General features: G+C 37.0%; 1 protein-coding gene across 3 annotated transcripts in view; it reads right to left on the minus strand.

Moving 5' to 3' along the window:
* The window catches only part of SMCHD1 (structural maintenance of chromosomes flexible hinge domain containing 1), a 214,707-nt gene extending 192,424 nt beyond the window's left edge, over nucleotides 1-22,283 (minus strand). Inside the window, exons 1-5 of one of the 3 annotated variants that reach the window (XM_072735040.1) lie at nucleotides 21,888-22,193; nucleotides 14,496-14,571; nucleotides 13,422-13,583; nucleotides 9,035-9,117; nucleotides 8,090-8,220 (exon numbers count right to left, since the gene is read on the minus strand). In XM_072735040.1, coding sequence (XP_072591141.1) covers nucleotides 8,090-8,220; nucleotides 9,035-9,117; nucleotides 13,422-13,583; nucleotides 14,496-14,571; nucleotides 21,888-22,079 — 644 coding nt within the window. In that variant the 5' untranslated portion in view covers nucleotides 22,080-22,193. Of the gene's footprint in view, nucleotides 1-8,089; nucleotides 8,221-9,034; nucleotides 9,118-9,206; nucleotides 9,278-13,421; nucleotides 13,584-14,495; nucleotides 14,572-21,887 lie in introns of those variants that run through there. The other 2 variants (XM_026005880.2, XM_072735041.1) reach the window with 2 other exon arrangements.
* Nucleotides 22,284-22,650: the final 367 nt, after the last annotated feature.

Raw genomic sequence — 22,650 nt, forward strand, 5'->3', positions numbered from 1 at the left:
AAATTTTTCAATAAATAAACCTTAAAAAATTCAATGCCTGAACTGATGAACTGTTATAAACCAAAACTTGTAATTAATCAAATTCTATGAACCTTACATCTATTAAGAAAAATAAAAAATGAGTCAGAGCACCTGAAGCACGCAACTCTCGCTTTTGAGGTTGTGAGTTCATGCTCCACGTAGGCTGAAGAGGTAACTTAAAAATAAAATCTTTAAGAAAAAGTAAATGGGTTCTAAGACTTTAATTACTATGGCAATACTAGGAAAGAGGCTGAAAATACCTGCTGCCCCCCCAAATATATCTTAAAACATATATGGGAAGTATACAAAAGTTTAGAGAGAGAGGAGCTGAGAGATAAAACAACACACACATACTTAAATTGATTCAAAACTAAGAAATTCTGTTCACTGAGAAGGAATGGACATAGTCACCAGGAAATAAGTCTCCTTTCAACCCAAACCATCCATGCAAACCTAACCTAAACAAAAACTCTATCATGGCAAAAAAAGGTTGAGAATACAAACCTCTAGTAGGTTCCAGACTTCTGTAAATAAGTCCACAAAGTTTCCTATATTCACATTCAAGGCTTATGTAAATACCCCTTCATAAAGGTAAGCAAAAGAGGAAAATAATCTAAGACGTTAAGATAAATTTTGCATTATAGAAGCAATATTCTGGAGAATTTAGAAAATCACTTCCCTCAGGAATAAATTCACATCACAGTACAAAAGAATTTCAAAAAATACCTCGTTCATATTCTTGATACATGTAAAATGACACTATATCTTTTGAAGTAAGAGTATTCCATTAGAAGAGAGAAAATCTGCAAGGAAACAAATCACAAAAGGGGTTGGAAGAAAAATAAAGGAATAGGAGAGGTAATCAAATTAGTAAAAGAAACTAAAAATAATATAAGTGGTTGCCAGGAAATAGGGTAGAGTGACTACATATGTATATTTATATCTCACGGTCTCAAATCTACCAAAGGGAATAACCCCACAATAAAGAAAGATTCACCTTCAACATAACTGACAAATGGCCAGATTCCTATTAGAGCTTCTGGAATAAATCTGTGTGACACAATGAAAATAACCAAATTAAAGTAGGATGCCTAAATATTACATACTCACCCTCTGAATTCAAACAGCACAAATATCAAAGTAAATGAAAGTTCATCTTAATTAGCAGAAATATACTGAAGACAAAGGAGTTTTTTCTTTAGGAAAATTAGGGTAAATCCTGTCGAGGGTCCATTTCTATAGCCTAAAAAATGGCAAGGGAAGTGAGCCATGTGGCATGCTATTTTTATTTTCCAAAACAATTAGCTCCCTAAATTGAGAACCTTGTAATTGCTGAGCAAGTTGAAAGTGCAGAAAGTAGCTCTAATCTAACACATCTGAATTAAGACCACCCAGCAGACCTAATGTGTTACTTCTTTCTTCCACAAAATAATTAAGTGAACACACGTTCTAGGGATCTAATTTAACTTCTAAGACAATGATTATAATAGAGCCTGAGTAATGATGAGCACTTTTTCTATTCTTGTAATGTTCTACATGTCAATAGAGGTTTGGATTACACAGGTGAATGCATGTGTCAAAAATCAGTTAACAAAGTAAACACTTCCATAATGGTAGAGTATGAATCTATGAAAAACTGCTCATTGATAAAAGCAATGAGAACATCTGAAAACACTGTCAAAATCAACATTTTCAAGGCTTGGAACAATCCAAGATGTGTTTACTCAAGATACACAGCTGAATCTCAGTAAGAACAGTGAGCTCTGTGGTGTTTTTACATGCCCTGTCCCATTTTCTTCTCACAGCCCCACAGAAGCCTTGAAAACTGATAGCCTTGTAATAGATGGTGGAAACCAGCCACCCCAGAGTCCCTGGAGTTCCTCCAAAGCCCCTTCCTCATACAATTGTCATTATTAGATTTGTCTGACAATTCCCTAGGAACCTCCACTTGTAGGCTTTGTCTTTATTTCACCTAACTCAGAACTTAATCATTATGAACCACTTTTTCACCGGGTCATTTGTCAAAAACAATCAGTGGCAATTGTTTACGATCACAGCTGACTAAGGCAATGAAAATAATCAGGAGAAAATAAGAATCTGGCCAAAAACTTACAAGGAAAAGATGGAGAATGAGAGGTCCATAGTGACTTTTAAAAGCTCCAGCATATTCAAGAGACTAGAAAAGGTCATACTCATTTACTGGGCTATATACATGCTCAAGAAAGCATTCAGAAGGCCCTAATCTCTCATTTCTGGCTGACTTTGAGGTTCTGTGCAAGCAAGAACTAAAGACTAAGACACAGTTGTAAACTTCCTGGCCAGGAAGTTCCTGTAAGAGCATTAAAAACATACTCCAATATGCAGATAGAATCCCTTGACAAAAGCTGGAAAGACTTAACGGTTCAGGACATTTAGGGAAATGTCCAATTATTAGCTGACCACTAAGTTACATAATGATTTCAGTGATAACACAAGATAAAGAAGACAGATGTTACAAGAGTGCCTAGGTGGCTCAGTTGGCTAAGTGTCTGCATTTAGCTCAGGTCATGATCTCAGGGTCCTGGGATTAAGCTCCACATTAGGCTCCCTGTTCAACAGGGAATCTGCTTCTCCTTCCCCCACCCCCACCCCTCAATACATGCTCTCTCTCAAATAAATTTTTTAAAATCTTAAAAAAATAATAATAATACAGATATTACAGAATTAGAGAGATAACTACACAAACAACAACAACAACAACAAAAACCAGAAGCAACAAACAAGCCCTGAGGAGAGGGATGAATTTGATTTCTAGAGCTGCCATACTTTATTATTCAAATAGTCTTATTCTCAACAAAAACATTGGGCCATGACAAAAATATTAAAGTACAACCCATACACAGGAAAAACAGCACTACGGAAATTGTATGAGAAAAAGCCCAGACACTGAACGTACAAAACAAAAGTTTCAATCAGCTATTTTAAAATGCATTCAATGAGGATCCGTGGGTGGCTCAGCGGTTTAGCGCTTGCCTTCAGCCCAGGGCATGATCCTGGAAACCGAGGATCATGGAGCCTGCTTCTTCCTCTGCCTGTGTCTCTGCCTCTCTCTCTGTGTCTCTCATTAATAAATCAATAGAATCTTTAAAAAAAAATTAATAAAATGCCATCTAAAAATAAATAAATGCATTTGATGAACAGAAATCATGAAGTAAATAATGAAGTATGAGAACAGTAACAATGTTTCAGCCAATAGAGAACAAGAGATAGAAATTACCTTTTTTTAAAAAAACAAATGAAAGTTCTGCTATTTAAAGAAAAAATAACTGAAAGGTAAAATTCAGTTAAGTGGCTCATGAGGAGATCTGATTTGGGAGAAGAGAGAATTAGTGAACTTAAATAGAGGTCAATTGAGAGACTCGGTCTGAGGAACAAAAAGAAAAAAGAATGAAGCAAAATGAACAGAACCTCAGAGACATATAGAACACTATCAAGTATACTGATATATTGGTAACATGAGCCAAAGAAGGAAAGATTATCTGAAGAAATAAGAGCCAAAAAATTCCCCAAATGTGATGAAAAACAATCTACAAATCCAAAAAGTTCAACAACCACCAAGTAGAATGAACTCAAAAAGATCCAAACCTAGACACATCAATATCAAACTATTAGGTAGATTTGGACTGGAATTAAAACTATTAAAAGCCAGACAAAAAGAATCTTGAAATCAGAGAGATTAGTCACACACAAGGGATACTCAGCTGATTCTTTATCAGAAACCATGGAACCAAAGGCAATATGCTAACATCTTCAAAGTGTTAAAAGAAAAAACCTATCAACCTTCAAAAATGAAGGACAGGTTAAGGCATTCCCAGATAAACAAAAACTAAAGGAATCTGTTGCTAGTAGATCTGCCCAAAATAGTTACTGAAGATTGTCCTTTTTACAATTCTTCTATCTTAGATAAAAGTGCATAAAGCAGTAACTATAAAACTATGTTGATGTAGTTACAATGTATAAAGATGTCATTTATATAAAAATAATAACAAAAGAGTGGGAGGGGAATGAAGCCATATAGAAGCAAAGTTTTTACATATTACTTAAAGTAAGTTGGTATTTATCCAAACTGCATTGTAAGATGTTAATTGTAATCCCTAAAAACAAAAAACAAAAAACAAAAACAAAAACTAAAAATCAAACCAACAACTATTTAAAATATACTAGTGATTAGTGAGGGAGGGAGAAGGTAAAGGGACACAGAAATGACTACAATGGGTAAGGGTTTCTTTTGGAGTAATGGAAATGTTCTGGAATTAGTGGTGATGGCTGCATAACTTTGTGACTAAACTTAAAACTTCTGAACTGTACACCTTTTAATATGGTGAATTTTATGGTATATGAATTGCATGTCCATAAAAAGTAAATAAATTCAAAGAAGATAAGCTTATGCTGATGTAAGCATTTCACTGTAAATTTTACCTCAAAAAACAGACTCTAGATAATGGTATCAAAACTTTAAACATTAAGAGAAAGTTTACAGATATCTGTAATTTATTTTGAATTTAAAAAATAAAAAACCTGAACTGATGATTAATAGGATAGATAACATGAGAAAGCAATGGTCAATGGTAGAAAGTTGTTATAAGTATCTGGATATTCACTGAAGAATTTAAACTTTTCTGTAAGTTTGGAAATGTTTATCAAATGCTGAGGAAAAGAACAGTGCTGAGGAAATACTCAGATTCAGGCTGTGGACCTTTCTGCAACTAGCCTGAAATCCACAAAAACAACAACAGCAACAACAAAAACCAGTATCGTTAAAGACACAAATGTGACAAATTATTGTAGAATAAAGGAATCCAGAGAGATATGACAAAAGGGGAAAAACCTGATTATGGACATTTTATATTTTGAATCAAGGATAAATTCCTCAGATATGATAGTCGTATTATGGTTGAGAATGTCCTTGTGAAGAAGATAATTTCAAATGATTTAGGAAGAGAATGTGTACGTGCATCTAGATAGACGATAACAAATGTGACAAAACATTAACAACTAATAAATTTGGTGAAGGACATATGCTTCCTAATATTGCTCTTTCAACTTGTTAGCTTTAACTTTTTCCATATAAAATGGGTGGGAGGAAGGGCAGTAGCAAGGTGAGTGAGATCATAAAGAATACTGGCAAATTAGAACTCTCACTTCATTTCCTCCTACTCTCCCCTTCATATACCACACTTGTCCCCTTCCTCTGTCTCAAACAGAACAGGCTGATCATAATTTCAGAGTCTGTCTTTCCTGGTGTTCTTTCTATTTAGGGTACTCTTCCTCCAGATCTTTGTTTGGCTGTTTTCTCCTAATTATTCAAGCCTCATTTCAAATGCAATCTCAAGGAGACCCTCATCTACCTTAAAAGATGTCCATCAGGCTCTAACATATCATCTGATATTATCTTAACAGCAATAATCCATAACTGGCATGCTTATAAATTTTTTGTGTTTGTTTTTCTCTACAACATAAGAGACAGGTCAGCAGACTCAGCGGTTTTAGAATTTTAGGCTTTCCTTTCTTTTCTTCCATAGCCTGTATCCTATGACATCCACCTTTGTACCAGTAAAAACTTAACTGGAAACAGAAAAGCAACTGGTAATTTTTTCCATAGGAGTAGAAGCTAGGGGAGTGAGGAGGAGCATGTGACATTAACAGAAATTAGAGTGGGTACGTCAAAAGACTGACACCAGACTCAAAGGCAGTATGGGTATAAAATAGCTACAACAGCGGATAAAAACCTAGGACGAAAGCAACAGCAAGCTTCTTATCAAAAATTAAAATTTCCCTAACATTGAAGTTTAAAAGTTTAGGCTGTGCTAAGACCTAGAGAAAAATCAAAGTCCATGTCCCATTAATTCGGTTAAGATTAACATTATAAATAGTACTTCTTTATCTTCCATTTCATTTAAATGACATTTTTCTAAGCTGCCAATCTACCACCTGATAATTTCTATTACATGCTAACTTCTATCCTAAGGCTATAAAAGACAGTGGTCTTTGCCTTCTCTATGGATATTTTATAAATCCTTAAAGTGGCACATACTTGCGAATATAATGAAAAAGAATGGCTGTAGAAGTTTGAAGCTAAGAATAAGAGAGTAGTAACTAATAGCTTATATAGCATATATTTACTGATGTCTTACTATACCGTATCCTAAGGATTTCATACAATGTAAGAATTCATGTGGTTTACACAAAACCTTATGAGGTATTATCCACATTTAACAGATATGTAAACTGAAACTCAGAGAAGTAAAATACCTTAACCAATGTCACAGAACTATTAAGGCTAGATTCAAACCAGGCCAAATGATTTCAGAGCCCTTCTTCATTATAGTGCTTCTTACTATGACATTGTATGTCTTTACAAATTCGATAAAAACTCTGTGGGTGGGCAGGCCCCGTGGCCCAGCAGTTTAGCTCTTGCCTTTGGCCCAGGGCGTGATCCTGAGGCCCCAGGATCGAGTCCCACATCGGGCTCCCTGCATGGAGCCTGCTTCTGCCTCTGCCTGTGTCTCTGCCTCTCTCTCTCTCTGTCTCTCATGAATAAATAAAATCTGAAAGAAAGAAAGAAAGAAAGAAAGAAAGAAAGAAAGAAAGAAAGAAAGAAAGAAAGAAAGAAAGCCATCTCTTAAAAAAAAAAAAGAAAAAAACTCTGTGGGTGTTGAAATTACAGAAACAAGAAGGCATATGTGCTAACTATATTAATTTTTAAGATTGTTAAGATTAATCCTTAAATTTGGGTGATTCTCTTTAACATAATAAAGAGCTAAACAAGACATAAACAAATATTGCTTAATAAGAATACCAACATATTCTTCCCAAGTATGTTACCTGAAGTACATGACATAGCTAAAAATAGCTCTCACTGGAATTCAGTTAATATCCTAAAGACCTTAATCTTTATATTCCTCACAACTTCCAGTATATTTTATTTCCCCTATGGCATCCTCATTCAGGTATTTTCTACAAGCATATTCTGATACAAAACTTCTGACTAGACTCTATTCCCTAACAGCTATGAATATTCTATAAAGCAGAGCTCTGAAAGGTGCCTGGGTGGCTCAGTTGGTTGAGTGCCCAACTCTAGATTTCGGTTCAGGTCATGGTCTCAGGGTCATGGGATTGAGCCCTGTATTGGACTCTGCACTCAGTGCAGTCTATTTGTCCCTCTCCCTCGGCTCCTCTCCCCACTTTCTCTCTCAAATAAATAAAATCTTTAAAAAAAGAAGAAAAAGAAAAGCAACAGAGAGCTCAAGAGAACAAATGTGGTTCATTTAGACACTTTGCAAGTGGCATCAGATGATTTCTAAAGCTTAGTTTAATACCATCCTAGGTAGCCCGGGTAGCTCAGCTGCTTAGCGCTGCCTCCTGCCCAGGGCGTGATCCTGGAGACCTGGGATCAAGTCCCACATCGGGCTCCCTGCACACAGCCTGTTTCTCCCATTGCCCCCCACCCCCTCTCTGTCTCTCATGAATAAATAAATAGAATTAAAAAATAAAATAAAAAAATAAAACCATCCTACTGGGAGCCTGGGTGGTTCAGGGGTTGAATGTCTGCCTTTGGCTCAGGTCGTGATCCTGGGGTCCTGGGATCAAGTCCTGCATCAGGCTCCCCATAGGGAGCCTGCTTCTCCCTCTGCCTATGTCTCTGTGTCTCTCATGGATAAATAATTAAAATCTTTAAAAAAAAATTAAAAAATAAAACCATCCTACTGCTCTAGGAGCCAAACAGCTCTCATCAAACTTTAGTAAGGAAAGGGGGAAAGTTCCAAAGTACTTAAGATATCATGATAACCCCTACGTATCTTAGGAAATGCAAAAAGAATTGGAAGAACATAATATTATGTAGTTTTGACTGTCTCTATTGATAATAAACATATTATGTAAAAAATCTAAGTATATGTGCTGATAACATATATACTGATAATGTCAACCTCCAACACACCATGTACAACTAAAGAAATATTAAGAGTTCTTATAAGCCCTTATTAAAATTCCCAGTTGCCCATCAAAAAAGTGAGTAAGGTTTTCTAACCTTTCAAAGTCACCTTGCCTTGTGAATTTTGACAACCTGTACACGGCCCAGTTATTAAGCTGTTTAGAGGTCATTCCTCTTCCATTATCTATCACTGCAACAGCGGGTTTTCCTTGTGTTTCATCAAAAAGCTGCAAAATAAGTTCAAAAAGACAGGAAAAGTCAAATTATTATCAAAAATATATAAAGTTAAAAATTAAAGAATTAAATGGGCTCACTCAGACACTGCTGGTGTAAGTGTAAATGTATTACAATTTACTAAAAGATACTATATAAATCAAAGGCCTTAGAATTCTTCATGTCCTTTAATCCAGAAATTCAATTTCTTAGATTTTAGCTTAAGGAACTAATTAGAGACATATACAAAGACCTATAAGGATGTTCATGCCAGCACTGCTTACAATGACAAAAATGTAGAAAAAAATCTAAATCTTCAACAAAATATACATAATTTATAATACAGTCAACAAATGAAACTGTAGCAATGGAACATTACACTGCAGAATATTCATGATAGGGCAGCCCAGGTGGCTCAGCAGTTTAGCACCGCCTTCAGCCCAGAGCGTGATCCTGGAGACCCGGGATCGAGTCCCACGTTGGACTTCCTGCATGGAGCCTGCTTCTCCCTCTGCCTGTGTCTCTGCCTCTCTTTCTGTGTTTCTCATGAATAAATAAATAAAATCTTAAAAAAAAAAAGAATATTCATGATATGGCAAATGTCTATATTGTAACGTCAAGGGAAGGTAGATCACAAAAAAACCAAAATGTACCCTATGATCACACATACATGTATACATATTTATAGAAAAAAGGGCACTTAAAAATTTTAATATTGAAAAGATATCAGATAATTATATCTATTTTTAGTTTTCTAATTTCTATAACCAACTTGTAGTACTTTTATAAAAGGGAAAGTTAAATTTCTTTATAGTATTATTATCTTACCAATTTGATCTGTATTCTTCTAATACCAGTGTTTCTAGAAGTAGCAGACAATGAATTGTCAATTAATTCTGCAAGAGCAAATGCTGGAAGACAATAAGAAGACATTACTGCTTAACTTTTCCTTCCCAAACACTTCACTTAAAAGTTCAAAGTAGAAGAAACTCTGAAGTACCTTAAGCCATCACTTTTATTTTCCAAAGAGCTAGAATTAAAGTATTATCCTGATCCTAATGATATAATACATAATAAAGGCATCATCACCAATCACCACCAGCATAAAAAAGCAGTCATCAACCAGTACTTGTAAGGCACTACACGGCATGAGTCAGCCAGCCATGATTCCTGGCTTCAAGGAGTTTATAATCTAAAGACAGACATACAGACAGAAGACAAACAGAAGACCATAACCATAAAATCAAATACTAGTTCGTGGTATGTAATACATCATGCACAAGTCAAAAGTGAACACATTTAGAGATGGGGCCGGGCAGGGGTTGCAAATATAAAGCAACTATAAAAATGTCTATTAAGAACTTATATATAGATATCATATGATTAATGGCAACTTGTCAAGTGGCAGGATGTTTCTAACTGACACAAAATTGCTAATTATTTCCTACTACACAACCAACTTGATACTCAACTTATCACTAGCTCTGTATTATTAACTAATATTCTTTCTTTAAGGTCATTACTCAAACTATTTCCTGCTTTTATTTTCTTAAAGAGGATAACACACCAAATTTATGTTTCTTATTTCTACTGAAGTGTAACCCAACTAACACTGTAATTAATCCATAGAGCACCCCAGCAAGCATTCCACACTCTGAACACTGCTTATAAACTAGAAAGAAGTTACTACAAATCAGATATAAGGATTTGGCCAATGGTAGATAAGTGTAGAAAATGGGAGAAGAGACATTGTAGGAAATGGGAGGGACACTGTTAAGAAATCGGAGGCAAAAAAAAGAAATTTGAAGGGAAGAAATTATTAGAATTTGGTATCAACTTAGATATAAAATTAACCCCCCCCCCTCACACAAAAGAGAAATCCAAGATGGTTTTGAGTCTTTCCTCTAAAAAGACTGGATAAATGGTCATATTTCTCATAAAGGGAAAATTCAGAGAGGAAGAAAAAAAACATTCCATTTTAGATGTGATACCCTAACACTGTATCAAGCTCAATGAGTAGAAGTGTTCCATAGGGAGGGAGAACAGATACCAGGCTTAAGAGAATAAAAATGGCCAGACTTAAGAATTTTTGCTTCTCTGACAGAATAGTTAAACCTTGGATCAGCACATTAAAAGTATTTTAAAAAGAGCAATATGACTTGAAATATCCACCATATGGTCACAAATAACCAAAAGCACCATTAAAGGCAAATGAAATAAAAGCAGGGAAAGACCTAGGAATGTAGTGTAAAATCACAGTAATCAAAGGAAGGGGTTAAACAGGAAGATTTTCTGCTTGTTCATATAATGACAACAGGGATGAAAGCTGGTACAACAATCTGGAAGGTAATTAATCTACATCAAAAGTCTTAAAAATGAACCTACCTATTGACTCCATGATTACACATTTAAAAATCTATCCCCAGAGAAAGAATTAAAGATTCATTAAATATGCAAATATTTAAAAACTTATTTTCGAGTATTATTCTAGGAACAGAACAAACAGATAAGAGTCCTGTTCTTGTAGAGTTAACCTCCTATTTAGAAAGATGGAAAATCAATGCAATCATACAATACAAAAATGCAATACAATCATAATTAACAAATGGTGGTATATGTAATGGAGAAAAGAGTAAGGGGGGGAGAAGAGATCAAATAACAGTAAAGTCATTGAGGGAACACAGCTGCAAATCTTAAGCAGGGTGATCAAGGTTAAATTTTGTTGAGAAGGTAATAGATAAAGAGATAATTATTAAGACTCTGGCTTTTATTCTCAGTGAAATGGGAAGCCATCAGTGTTTTTACTATAGAAGAGTAACATATCTGACTTCACAAACATTATGTGGACAGGTATAAAAAGAGAGATTAATTAAGAGTCTACTATATAATCTAGGTGATGATTCCTCAAGATCAGGTTTTAGAAACAAAAGTGATAAGAAACTGTCATTTCTATATAGACATTGAAGATAGTGCCAACAGGTTTTTCTGACAGACTGAATGAAAAGTATCAGACAAAGAAGAATCAATTTGATTTTTGGCCTAAGCAACAGAAAGAAAAGAACAATAATCAATTTGGATTGGAAAATTATGTGTAGTTAGGATTCAGTGAACCAATCAGGTTCCCATCTTAAGTTAATCTAGTAGAGATACCACATGGGCAGTTGGATAGACAAAATTGGAATTCAGGAGTTAAGTCTGGCATTATTTTCAATATTTGACTAAAAATTAGCATTTCTGGGGTGTCTGGGTGGCTGAGTCAGTTAAGCATCCAACTCTTGATTTTAACTGATGTCATGATCTCAGGGTCATGAGATAAAGCCTTGCAGTGGGCGCCACAGCCAGTGTGGAATCTGCTTGAGATTCTCTGTTCCTCTCCCTCTGCCCCTTTTCTCACTTGTATGCTAAGTGGATAAAAAAAAATCTTAAAAAAAAGACTACCATTTCTACCACCTCCACTGAGGAGTCACTGCCATAAAGATGGTATTTAGAAGCATAATATTGGACACAATCACTAAGGACCTAAGAGAATATAAGGGACCAAAGACTAAGCCATAAGGCACTTCAATATTAAGAAGGTTGAGAAGGCAGAGCAATTAAATCTCAATTAAAGAAAAAGATGGGAAGAACAGAAAGAAGCCAGCCAATGAGGCAGAAACAAAACAGAGTATGGTTTCTCAAAACCTAAGTGAAGATTATTTTATCAAAGAAGAAAAATGATAAACTGTGTCAATACCGTGAGTAAAATGGGAACTGAAAACTGATCACTGGATTTAGCCACCAGTGACACTCAGAGAGTAAGTACAAGAAAGCAAATAAGAGAGAATGGGAAGTGGAGCATCACTGTTGTTAGTAAATACAATCAACTCTTTTGAGGAATTCTGCTGGAAATAGGAGTAAAAAAACTGGGCAGTAGCTGCTAAAAGAATATAATGTTTTTAAGATGGGAGAAGATGGGAGCTTTTTTGTATATAAGGAACAGTATCAGAGGCAATAAGTAGACTTCAAATTATGTAGTTCCTCTGCTAGGGTTCAAGCTCTGTAATTTCTCTGCTAGGGTTCAAATCCTGGCTCTAACACTTACTACCAGGGTGGCCTTTCTCAAGCTACCTAAAATCTATTAGCCTCAAGTTTCTTCTGCAAACTAGGGTCATTACGTAACATTAGTCACCACATAGGATTAAGGATTAAATGATATAATATTCATATAGAACTTGGTAAAGCGGCTGATAATAAAACCAGTACTTAAGGTGAGGATGTGTACAGTTTAGACCAAAAATATTCAGTCATGTTTAACAACAAAAAAGACTAAGAACAACCTAAATGTCTCAAAGAACACTGTTCAAAGAAATTTCTATTATATAGTTTGTAAACACTAAAAACAAATATACACTGACATATATTTAAGCTATTCATTTTATTTTAAACAAAAAAGTAGGCTAAAGAAATATGCTCCATATAAAACCATTAAAAGTGAAAAAAACATATAAGAAGGTTTAAAATGATAAACACCGAAAGTGTAAGTGGTGGTTCTATCTGGGTGGTAGAGATATGATGTTCTTTAATGTTCTTTCTGCTTATCTAATTTCCTACAAACTATAATGCATATACTGTAAAAAAACATTTTTAATAAGAAAGTTTATAATAAACATCCAACAGTATAAAACATTTTGGCAGAGTCCAGACAGAAAAGATTCTCTAAATCAACTGATTTGTAAAGATCACTAGCAAAGAGTTCAAAGGTAGGATAAAAACTTGTGAGAAGTAAAGGTGGAAAGAAATAATAAAGAAACAGAGACCAGAACACAGACCACTTACTGGTGTAGTTCAGCTATTCAAGTTTGCAAGGTAAAAAAATATTTTCTCAATTGGGAGACATCTACAGGAGGCCAGGATAGATAAATTGGAGTATACAGAAGATGAAAAGATATATAAGTACATTTCTTATGAGTTAAAATGGAATGGATTTTATACTAGATTAGTTTTATTTTATTTATTTTTTTTTCTAGATTAGTTTTAAAGGAGAGGTATCTTTACTCTGAAGATGACTTAGAAAAAGAAACATACTGTGATGAAGAAGTTGAAATAAGGAAGTATACAGTGACTGGTTATAATCTTCTAATAAAGTAGAAAGAGAATCTTTAAACAGTGAAGGAATGTGCATGTGGTCAAGGGATAAAAGGCAGTAATAGTTGTTGAAATTAGTATAAATACTTACGCAAAGGATTTTGTCCTTCACTTGCATAATATTCATACATGCCACTTTTAACCAGTGTATCATAGTGAGGTAGGAAGTCAATTCGTTCTTTTGTAGCTGTTAGTAGTAGCTGATTGACTGACTGTAGCAGGTATAGAGTGACTCCATCTTTAACAGTGTCATCTGTAATTAAGAAGTAATATCTTAAAGTGCTACACTAGTGTCAGAAACACAATGAATTTAGAATTTTGAATATGCAAACTGTATCCCTAAGATATCTTTAAAGATGGTACATGCAAACCCTCAAACAATGGATCTTTCTATAAATTCAGTTGTGTTTTATTAAGAATAGTATATTGGAATAGGCCCAAATACTTCCACTCATCTGAAACACTCAATTCTTAGTAAGTTAAACTATCACAGGAAATAATATGATGAACTACATTAGAGTGGCATTAACATGAATGTAGAAGGAGGATTAAATTCAAAAGGAATCACACATGAAAATCTGGCAGATCCTGGGATCTAACTGGATAAAAAAGATAATGGAAGAATTCAAGTTTGTGAGAATTAACTTCTTGAAGGCCCATGTAAAAGAACGGTGGCCAGGTGTTGCACATCTCATCTTCTGCGGCTGCAGAACTGATAACTATATATCTATAATCTTGTTTGAAAATATGACCTTGGGGTGCTTGTGTGGCTCAGTCGGCTAAGCATCAGACTCTTGGCTTCAGCTCAGGTCATGATCTCAGGGTAGTGAGGCCTAGCCCACATCAGGCTCCATGCTCTGTGGGAAGTCGGCTGGAGATTCTCCCCTCTGACCTCTGTTCTTCCTCCCCCCACCCCCAGCAAGTGTGTGCTCTCTAAAATAAATAATCTAAAAAAAAAAAAAAGGAAAGAAAAAATATGACATCTGCACAAACTGTGTGCATATAGTCCGTTTCCCTCTCCATCCCAAGACAGTAACCAAAATTACCAACAGTTTTAGATACTCATCTGAGTAATGAAATCATTATTATCCTATGATGTACTAGGACATATTTAATATAAAGATATAAAAAAAATATATAAAGATATCAATTAAACACTGCTTACCAAAATTATCACAGGTAATTTCTTTCCTACTTGTTGTTGTAATAACAAATTTCTCTTCAGGTGAAATGCCAAGTGTCTATCCAAAATAACAGGAACAAAATCAATTATTACACAAAAAGTATTATACAAAAGAAATAAATGTTATTCAAGTTTATAAGAATAGGAAAATATTGATAGTATATCATAATCTTATAAGTTACTACATATGCCTAAGAAATAAATGTTAAGTCTTGGTACCTTAAAATTTTTCCTTTGCATAATTAAGCACAGTTCTATCTATTAATTACCTATTTGTTCATTAGCGTTTTTTTCTGCTAGTCAGATATAGGGCACCTAGGAATGTGATGATTAGGTGGAACATTTTCTAAAGGGTTTTTTAATATGAACAAGGCCTCCTAGGCAAAAGGCATGCTATTTCATGTCAATACATAAGTAAACTTACTTGAAGCAAGTAAGTTTATGTTCACACGGATTAAATATTTAAATACATAAAAACAAAAGTACTGGAAAAAATAGAGGTTAGTATTTTATAACACTAAGGTAAGGACAGCCATGCTATGCAGGATTTTCTGTATTAAAGAATCTTTTTATCTATTATAACCCCTTCCAAAAGAATAAGTTTTAAAAATTAAGGCAAATTAGAAATTATGAGAGGGAACTGCAACAAGAGAAAAAGCATCCTTAGGAAGCAAAAAGCCTTCATAAAACAAGATGAAAACCAACAGAGAAAGAGTAATAAGTCATGATCAAAAGGAGAATATATAAATTAATGACCAATCAACACAAAAAAACTGAGATTTTAAAACTAATCAAGAAATAAGAATTAGAAAAACGAGTTAACATTTTCATTAAAATTTTATATATCTTTAAAATTAAAAGACATGCTCTTTTTAAACAACAATGTACAGTTAAGTGAAAGGATCAACTTCTGCTTCAGGTAATGATGAACTAAACTTAGACCAATCTTACCACCAAAGACAACTAAAAAAAAAAAAAAAATCTAGACTAATGATACCCAAATCTTTAATAGCTACACTAAACCTGATTGGTTCCTACTAAAACTAATTAAGGCACCAACTCCTTACTGAACATTAATTGAAGGGAAAAAATAAAGCATTTATCCTGTTTTTTTATACCAACTGTAGTTAAGGGTAACCAAGTGGCTCTACTTGATGAGGCAAAGTTGTTCTTTAGAGAATTCTAGCTAATAAAGAGGAATGACAATCAGAATATTACCTTCGGTAGGTGAACCGTCAGCCCAAACTTTTATTATGGAGGAATCCAGCTGAAACTACCTCAATTCCACTAATATGATCCTAGCACTGCTAAGGGTGGGGGGAATATTCATTTATCGCATGGCTCTTGATACGATGTAACATGAAGTACCAGCACCACCTATAAAGTATTCTTTGCTTCCATACCTCAAAGAAGTTGAACCTAAATTTTGTTTATAAACCTTTAAAAATAAAGAAAAAAAGAAACCTTTAAAAATAACTTGTTTACAGAATATTTGGAGATAGAACGAGCTGCACCATAAAGGAGCACAGACAAATCCAAAATGTGCACTATTTAAGAAAAATCTACTTAATTTCTTCAAAAGTCCAATGCCAGGAGAAATAAAGAGATTGAGGGAAGAGGGTTTTGCTCAAACACTCTAAATCTTAAGAGACAAAGGTGCATAAAAAAACAAATTCAACATTTCAGGACTCTGTTGGAATCTTGATTTAAATAAACCAACTATATAAAAAGACATTCTGAGACAGGCTATATCTGAATATGGACTAAGCTATTACAAAATATTTTATGATGTTAATTTTGATGGTATGATCACAGAAATGCATGTGAAATACATAGGGGCAAAGTGAATCAAGAACTGGAATATGCTACAAAAGACAAAAATGATGTTTGTGTGGTAAAAACTTGGTAATGGCTGAATATGGACAATGAGTTAATGTGCGTTCATTATACTACTGTCTATATATGTTTGAAGCTTTTTATTTAAAAAAAATTGTAACATAAAATATACTACAACAGACCAGTGGACCCTGAAATAGATCCACATATATATACATGGAGATCGTGGTAAAAAGAAGGTAATTAAAACAGCTAATTAACTGCATAAAAATAGGTAAAATAAAATCCCCATCCCAACATATACAAAAAGAAATTCCAAAAGAATTAAAGACACTGAATAACTCAAAATTTTAGAGGAAAACATAGGGGAATAATTTTGAGTAGAGAAAACGATTTCTGAAAATATATAAAAAAGTACAAGCCATAAAGGAAAAAAATAGAAAATATGAAAAGATGCTCATCTTCACTTGTTAGAGCAAATAACTTATCATTCCCACGAGGCTGGGAAATTTTTAAGTTCTGATACTCTATAGGCCTCCATGTAAGGCAGTTGGACTTTAAACACTGCTGAGAAGACTGAAAATCAGTACAACTATATTGAAAAGCAATCCGGAGTAAATACTTTAGTATTTTACTAAATTTAAAGATACCATCTTCCATGCAATTTCATCCTACAGAAATGAAGTTACGGATATAAACTGGTGGGGAATAAAATTGTACTTGTTTAATAAATAAAAACTCTTTTTACAGAACTGTTTTTAGGTTTTGTGCAATGAGTCTCTTTTTTAGCTAGTACTACTTTATTACTACAGTGTCCCAATTATTAGATCATGTGCTTATGCATCCCAAAAACAAAATTTGTTCTTACGGTTATTGAAAAATTACATGCCAAGCTGAATTAAGACCTACGTATATCTGTATTTATGTCTAATTATTCCATACACTCTTCTCCATTAATCTGTTATTATTCAATTAAGATACTAACCTTTTTCTTTACCTATAAATCTAATTTTTCTAAATATTTAAAAGCTTTGATATTTGACAAATACAAATTAAATCTTTTTACATTATACATTATGCTTTTATTCAAGATGGCAGACCTTTCTCCCTATTTTTAGTCTAAATTCTATCTTATCAGACATAAATTAAAGTCTTCCATGTGTCTGTATTAACCTGGCCTTGAATACAGATATACTTCCTCTGCCTTTCCCTGTATGAAAACAGGATAACACTCTATCTGGGCAAGAGTCTTGATTAGGTTTTTTTTTTTTTTTCATATTTATAAGAATACTTTGGTCCCATCTTTTTTGGGGTTAATTGGTAAAACAGATGCAAGTGCTTTTAATGGATAAATGGATTAAGTCAGAAACCATATACTTCAATAAGTTGCCCTGAAACTCTGCAAACTAGCTTTTAATGATTTATCCTGACATCATAGCCAATGATTTTGTCCCTAAATCACTCGCAGACCAGGAACACCCATAGTGCACTTGAGTGAGAAACCTCTAAAAAAACCCAAAATAACATATATCCTACCTGTGTTAAAGGAAATAAGCAGACGACTTTCCTATCTTTAGGAATGTTGTCCATTTTATCAGGATTTGTAAGGAATCTAGGGAGAAATTTTTCTCATGTCAAAGCTTTGCTTTACTAGCAATTGGAACGTTTTCATTTCACAGACATTGTAGTTTTTATATAAATTATCTGTCCTTTTGTTTTGACCTCTAAAAAACTCAAACCTGATTTCATGGCTCAGCAATGGCATAGAATATTATCAAAGTATGTTAACTCTCCTCAGGTTACTATTTTATTCCTTCCTACATCTAATTTTATGTTTCTTCCTCTTCTGGAATTTTTTTTTTAAGATTTTATTTTCAAGTAATCTCTACATCCAACACGGGGCTCAAGCCCACAACCTCAAGACCAACCAACAGTCACATGCTCTACAGATTGAGCCAGCCAGGTTTGCCCTTCATCTTCTGGAATTTTTAATATATGTACCCTACGTACAAGTTTTTTTTTTCCTCCCCCCCAAGGAAGAGTGATTCATGTAACTAAACAGCTATAAACCAAGTATTAGGTAAGGCTCCTGCCCTCAAGGAGCCCACAGAATGTTTTTTAAGTACAATGTCATAAGTGCTAAAGGAGGGGTCACAAGGTATAGTGAAACCATACGAAAGAAAAAGTAGGCATTTCCTCAAAAATGGAGATGGAGGGAAAGGTTTGCATACTTGAGGCTTAATGTCTGGATATATATTTTTTATTTTTTTAAAGGTTTTATTTATTTGACAGAGAGAGAGAGCATGAGCGAGAGAGAGCAAGAGTGAGCACGCGCACACAAGCAGGGGTAGCTGCAGACTGAGAGGGAGAAGCAGCCTCCCCGCTGAGCGGGGAGCCCATGTGAAGCTTGATCCCAGGACCCCGGGGTCATGACCTGAGCCCAAGGCAGACGCTTGACCGCTTGACCGACTGACTACCCAGGTGCCCCATAACATCTGGATAGATCTTAAGAACCAGTCAAAGGAATCATCTTCTGATCTTCGATTCCCCAAGGCCACAAGGGTTCAGGTGAGTCAACAGCTGCTTATCACGGGTCTAAGGGATTCTTCTAGATCTATTCTTTCCTCCTTTTTCTTTTTTTTAAACTCTTTCTTCTTCCTTCCTCTTGATTGCTCCCTTTTTTTCCACAAACTGAGCTTTCCCCCAATAACAGTTTGGGAACCATAATACTTTCTAGCACTACAAACAAGTATTGGTTTGAATTCTAATGAAAGACTTTAATTCAACACACTAGTTTACCTCCCCTCCCCCACACACTTGCAGGGAAAACGAAGGCTTTAGTAAACAGTGTGGGCACTGTGGAGGTTTCTTTAATGAAAATAACAAGCTTCAGGATCAAACAGACCTAGATTCTAATCCTAGTTTCACTGCTTAGTAACTGTATAACCTTAGACTTAATTCAGTAATTTAATTCAGTTCTTCATGTAGGAATGGAAACAAGGTTACGGGATTAGGTTACATAATTACATAACCTAATGAATGCTTTAAAAAGTAAATTATCTGAAAAAAGTTAGCCTTCCATTTTTTTCCTAATTCTTCCATCTCACTTTTAATCAAATTTAACCTTTCTCTCTTCCAGCAGGAAGTAGGAAGAAGGAATTAGTCAAAAGAAATATTTTCCTTGGCTTTCAAATTAAAATACTGAAGGAATGAGGCACCTGGGTAGCTTAGTCGGTTAAGTCTCTGCCTTCAGCTCAGGTCCTGATCATGGGGTCCTGGGATCAAGGCCCACATTGAGCTCCCTGCTCCGTGTGAAGTCGGTTTCTCCCTCCTTTCTCCCAGGCTCATGCTCACTTGCATGCTCTCTCTCAATTAAATAAAATCTTTAGAAATACTGAAGGAATGAAATATATGTTCCCTATTACAACTTCATTTGAGGCAAAGCGGTATAACAGAAAGACTATGGTTCTGAATTTGAATCCTAATTTGAGACTGTACTATCTATTTGACTTAAATGAGTCACCCACCTCCAAAAGTGAGTTTCCACTTCTGTAATAATACTTCCCCTATCTCACAGTGAGATTTCTCACGGGAGAACTTCTTTCTAGAGGGAGGGTAAATTAATACAACCTTTTTGAAAACCAATCTGAAAATACCTATCAAGAGCTTTAAAAATATTCCTGACCTTCGAGGAATTTCACTTCCAGAAGGCTAAAGAAAAATAAAAGACATAAAAGACTATGTATTAAAAGATATTTATGGCATTACTTAAAACTGAAAGTAATGTAAATGTCGACAAAAAAAGAAGGGACTTGGGGGGATCCCTGGGTGGCTCAGCGGTTTAGCGCCTGCCTTCCGCCTAGGGTGTGATCCTGGAGACCCGGGATCGAGTCCCTCATCGGGCTCCCTGCATGGAGCCTGCTTCTCCTTCTGCCTGTGTCTCTCCGTGTGTGTGTCTGTGTGTCTCTCATGAATAAATAAAATCTTAAAAGAAAAAAAAAAGGGGGATTTGGCTATGTAAAGTGGTACTCAACAACCATTTCAAACATTGATTATGAAGACTTGCATTAAAATAGAAAACCAACAATATTAATATACATATAAATATGCATTAGAGCTACAAAAAAATTGGGGTAAGTACCCACATAGAAATAACCCTAAGTGCTACCAGTAGTTATAAACTTCACCGTGAAGAAAAGGTTTACTTTTCCCCCTATAGTTCCATATTTTCTTTAACGTGATCTTTTTAACAATAAAAATAATAAAGAGTTTCCCTTTTTTGGGGTAAGGTTTTGAATGGAAAACAGTCATCACAAAAGAGGCGCATTCATTCACTCGGTTTTCATACGTACACGGGAATCCGCTATATTCAGGCATAGAATGATTTCACTCTTTAAACACTTTTCACCCAAACATTTATTCTAATTTCAACATTTACCACGTGCCAGGCACAGTTCTAGACACTGGGAATACAGCTGTGAACGAAGTAAAATCCTTACTGTCAAGTCCCTTTTATTATATGGGTCTCGATTTCAATTATTTCAGCAACTACAGAGTTCCGTGTCTAGAACAGTACTAAATCACGAGCGTAATCAAGTTAAAACAATGCTTCACACAAAGTTCTCTTTCCTTGGAAGCTAAGTGTTCTTTGTCGCTTAAAAAGAACTTCATGTGTGGTTAAAGATGCAGGACTACCGCCCTTCTTTAAAGCCCAGCCACCATCACCACCTCCTCCCTATAAAATTCTTCGCAGTTCAAAGTAGCTTTTCCTACACAGTCATCGTTAATTTTTAAAGCAAACTCAGTGGAGATACATATATCACAGATATGTATAGCGTCTATATATGTGTGTGTGTGTGTGTGCGCACGCACACACACACACACCATTCTTTGGTGTTCCACAGACACCTGTCGAGTTAGTTCTAAAACTCTCATAGGGCCAAGGCTTCAGAAAAGCAGAAGGGCAGCTCCACCTGCCAAGCTGACTCGGACAAGTGTTTTCACTACGGAAGGACCCTGCCGGGGCGGGCCCACAAAACCTCCCTGACAGGACGACCCCGGGAAATTACGGTATCATTTCATGAACGTGAGGTAAATCGACTGCACGAATTTCAGAACTCTGAACCCTCGCCCATCCTCCTAACAGGGCCATCGGGTTCTAAGTCTGCGCTCTTTATTTTTCGAAAAGTTGCACGCGAAGAGACCCAGGCGGCGTTCCCTACTGGAAGATGAGTTTAGAGTACTAAGGCCTCAGGGTGCTAAGGTCGCCACCGGCCAGTTACGGTATGAAATCCTGGGCAGCGAGAACCACCCCCCACCCCGACCCGGGAAAAGGGCAGGGGGAGGCCCACGGGGACGCTGGCTCTGCGCTCCCAGGCCCGGGCCAGGGGCATGGCGGGCACCCGGGAGAGCGAAGCCAAGGCTGCAGAACTAGGGCCAGGTGACAGGTTTATTGCCCTTGGTGAGCAACTTGAGTGTCTCGTCACCCCTCCCAACCCAAACTCCACCCGCGCATCCTTCCTCGGCCCCTTCGCGTACCTGACACACAGAGGCGCGGAACCTTGTGTAGTCCGAGCGCTCCTCGACCTGCAGCACCCGGTCCCCGAGCTCCGACTCCTTCTCGCGCCGGTCAAACAAGTACACCGTCCTGCAGCCGTCGCCTCCGCCGTCCTCGCCAGTCCCCGCTGAGGGCCCGCCGCCGCCGCCGCCGCCGCCGCCGGCCGCTGCCATATTGGGGGTGAGGAGAAAAACACAGCAGCGCCGGCGCCTACCGCGGCCGGGCTCAAGGCCGAGGTGCAGACTCCGCGCGGCGCCCTCGGCTCCAGCCCCCGGGGCGGTGCGAGGCCTCTAGCCCGGCGCGCTGCAGCTCCTCCCTCAGCGGCGGAGGCGGCGGCCGGGCAGCGGCAGGCGCGAGGATCACCCGGGAACCGATTCAAACGAGCTCCGGCTCCCGCACACGTCACTTCCGCGGCCCGTCGCTCCCGGGGAGAAGGGGGCGCGCAGCGCGCTCTCCGTAGGGCCGGGACCCGCGCCGGCCGCCGCCCACGCGAGACTCGCAGCGCGACCCGCCACCAGGGCCGCCGCCCGGGACAGTGGCGCAGGAGGAAGAGGGGCGGCCCGCGCCGCCGAGGAGGCGGGGCGAATCCGGCAGCCCGCGCGGGCGGGGCGGGGCCTCGGCGCCCGCCGCCCGCCGCCCGCCGCCCGGGGCCCGCCCCTTCGGCCCCCGAGAAGTTGCGCGGGGAGCGCGGTTCCTTCCGGGCGCCTGCGCTCTGGGGGCGACCCGAACCCCGGGAGGAAGAGC

Source organism: Vulpes vulpes, chromosome 13, assembly GCF_048418805.1.
Source record: "Vulpes vulpes isolate BD-2025 chromosome 13, VulVul3, whole genome shotgun sequence".
Taxonomy (NCBI): Eukaryota; Metazoa; Chordata; class Mammalia; order Carnivora; family Canidae; genus Vulpes; species Vulpes vulpes.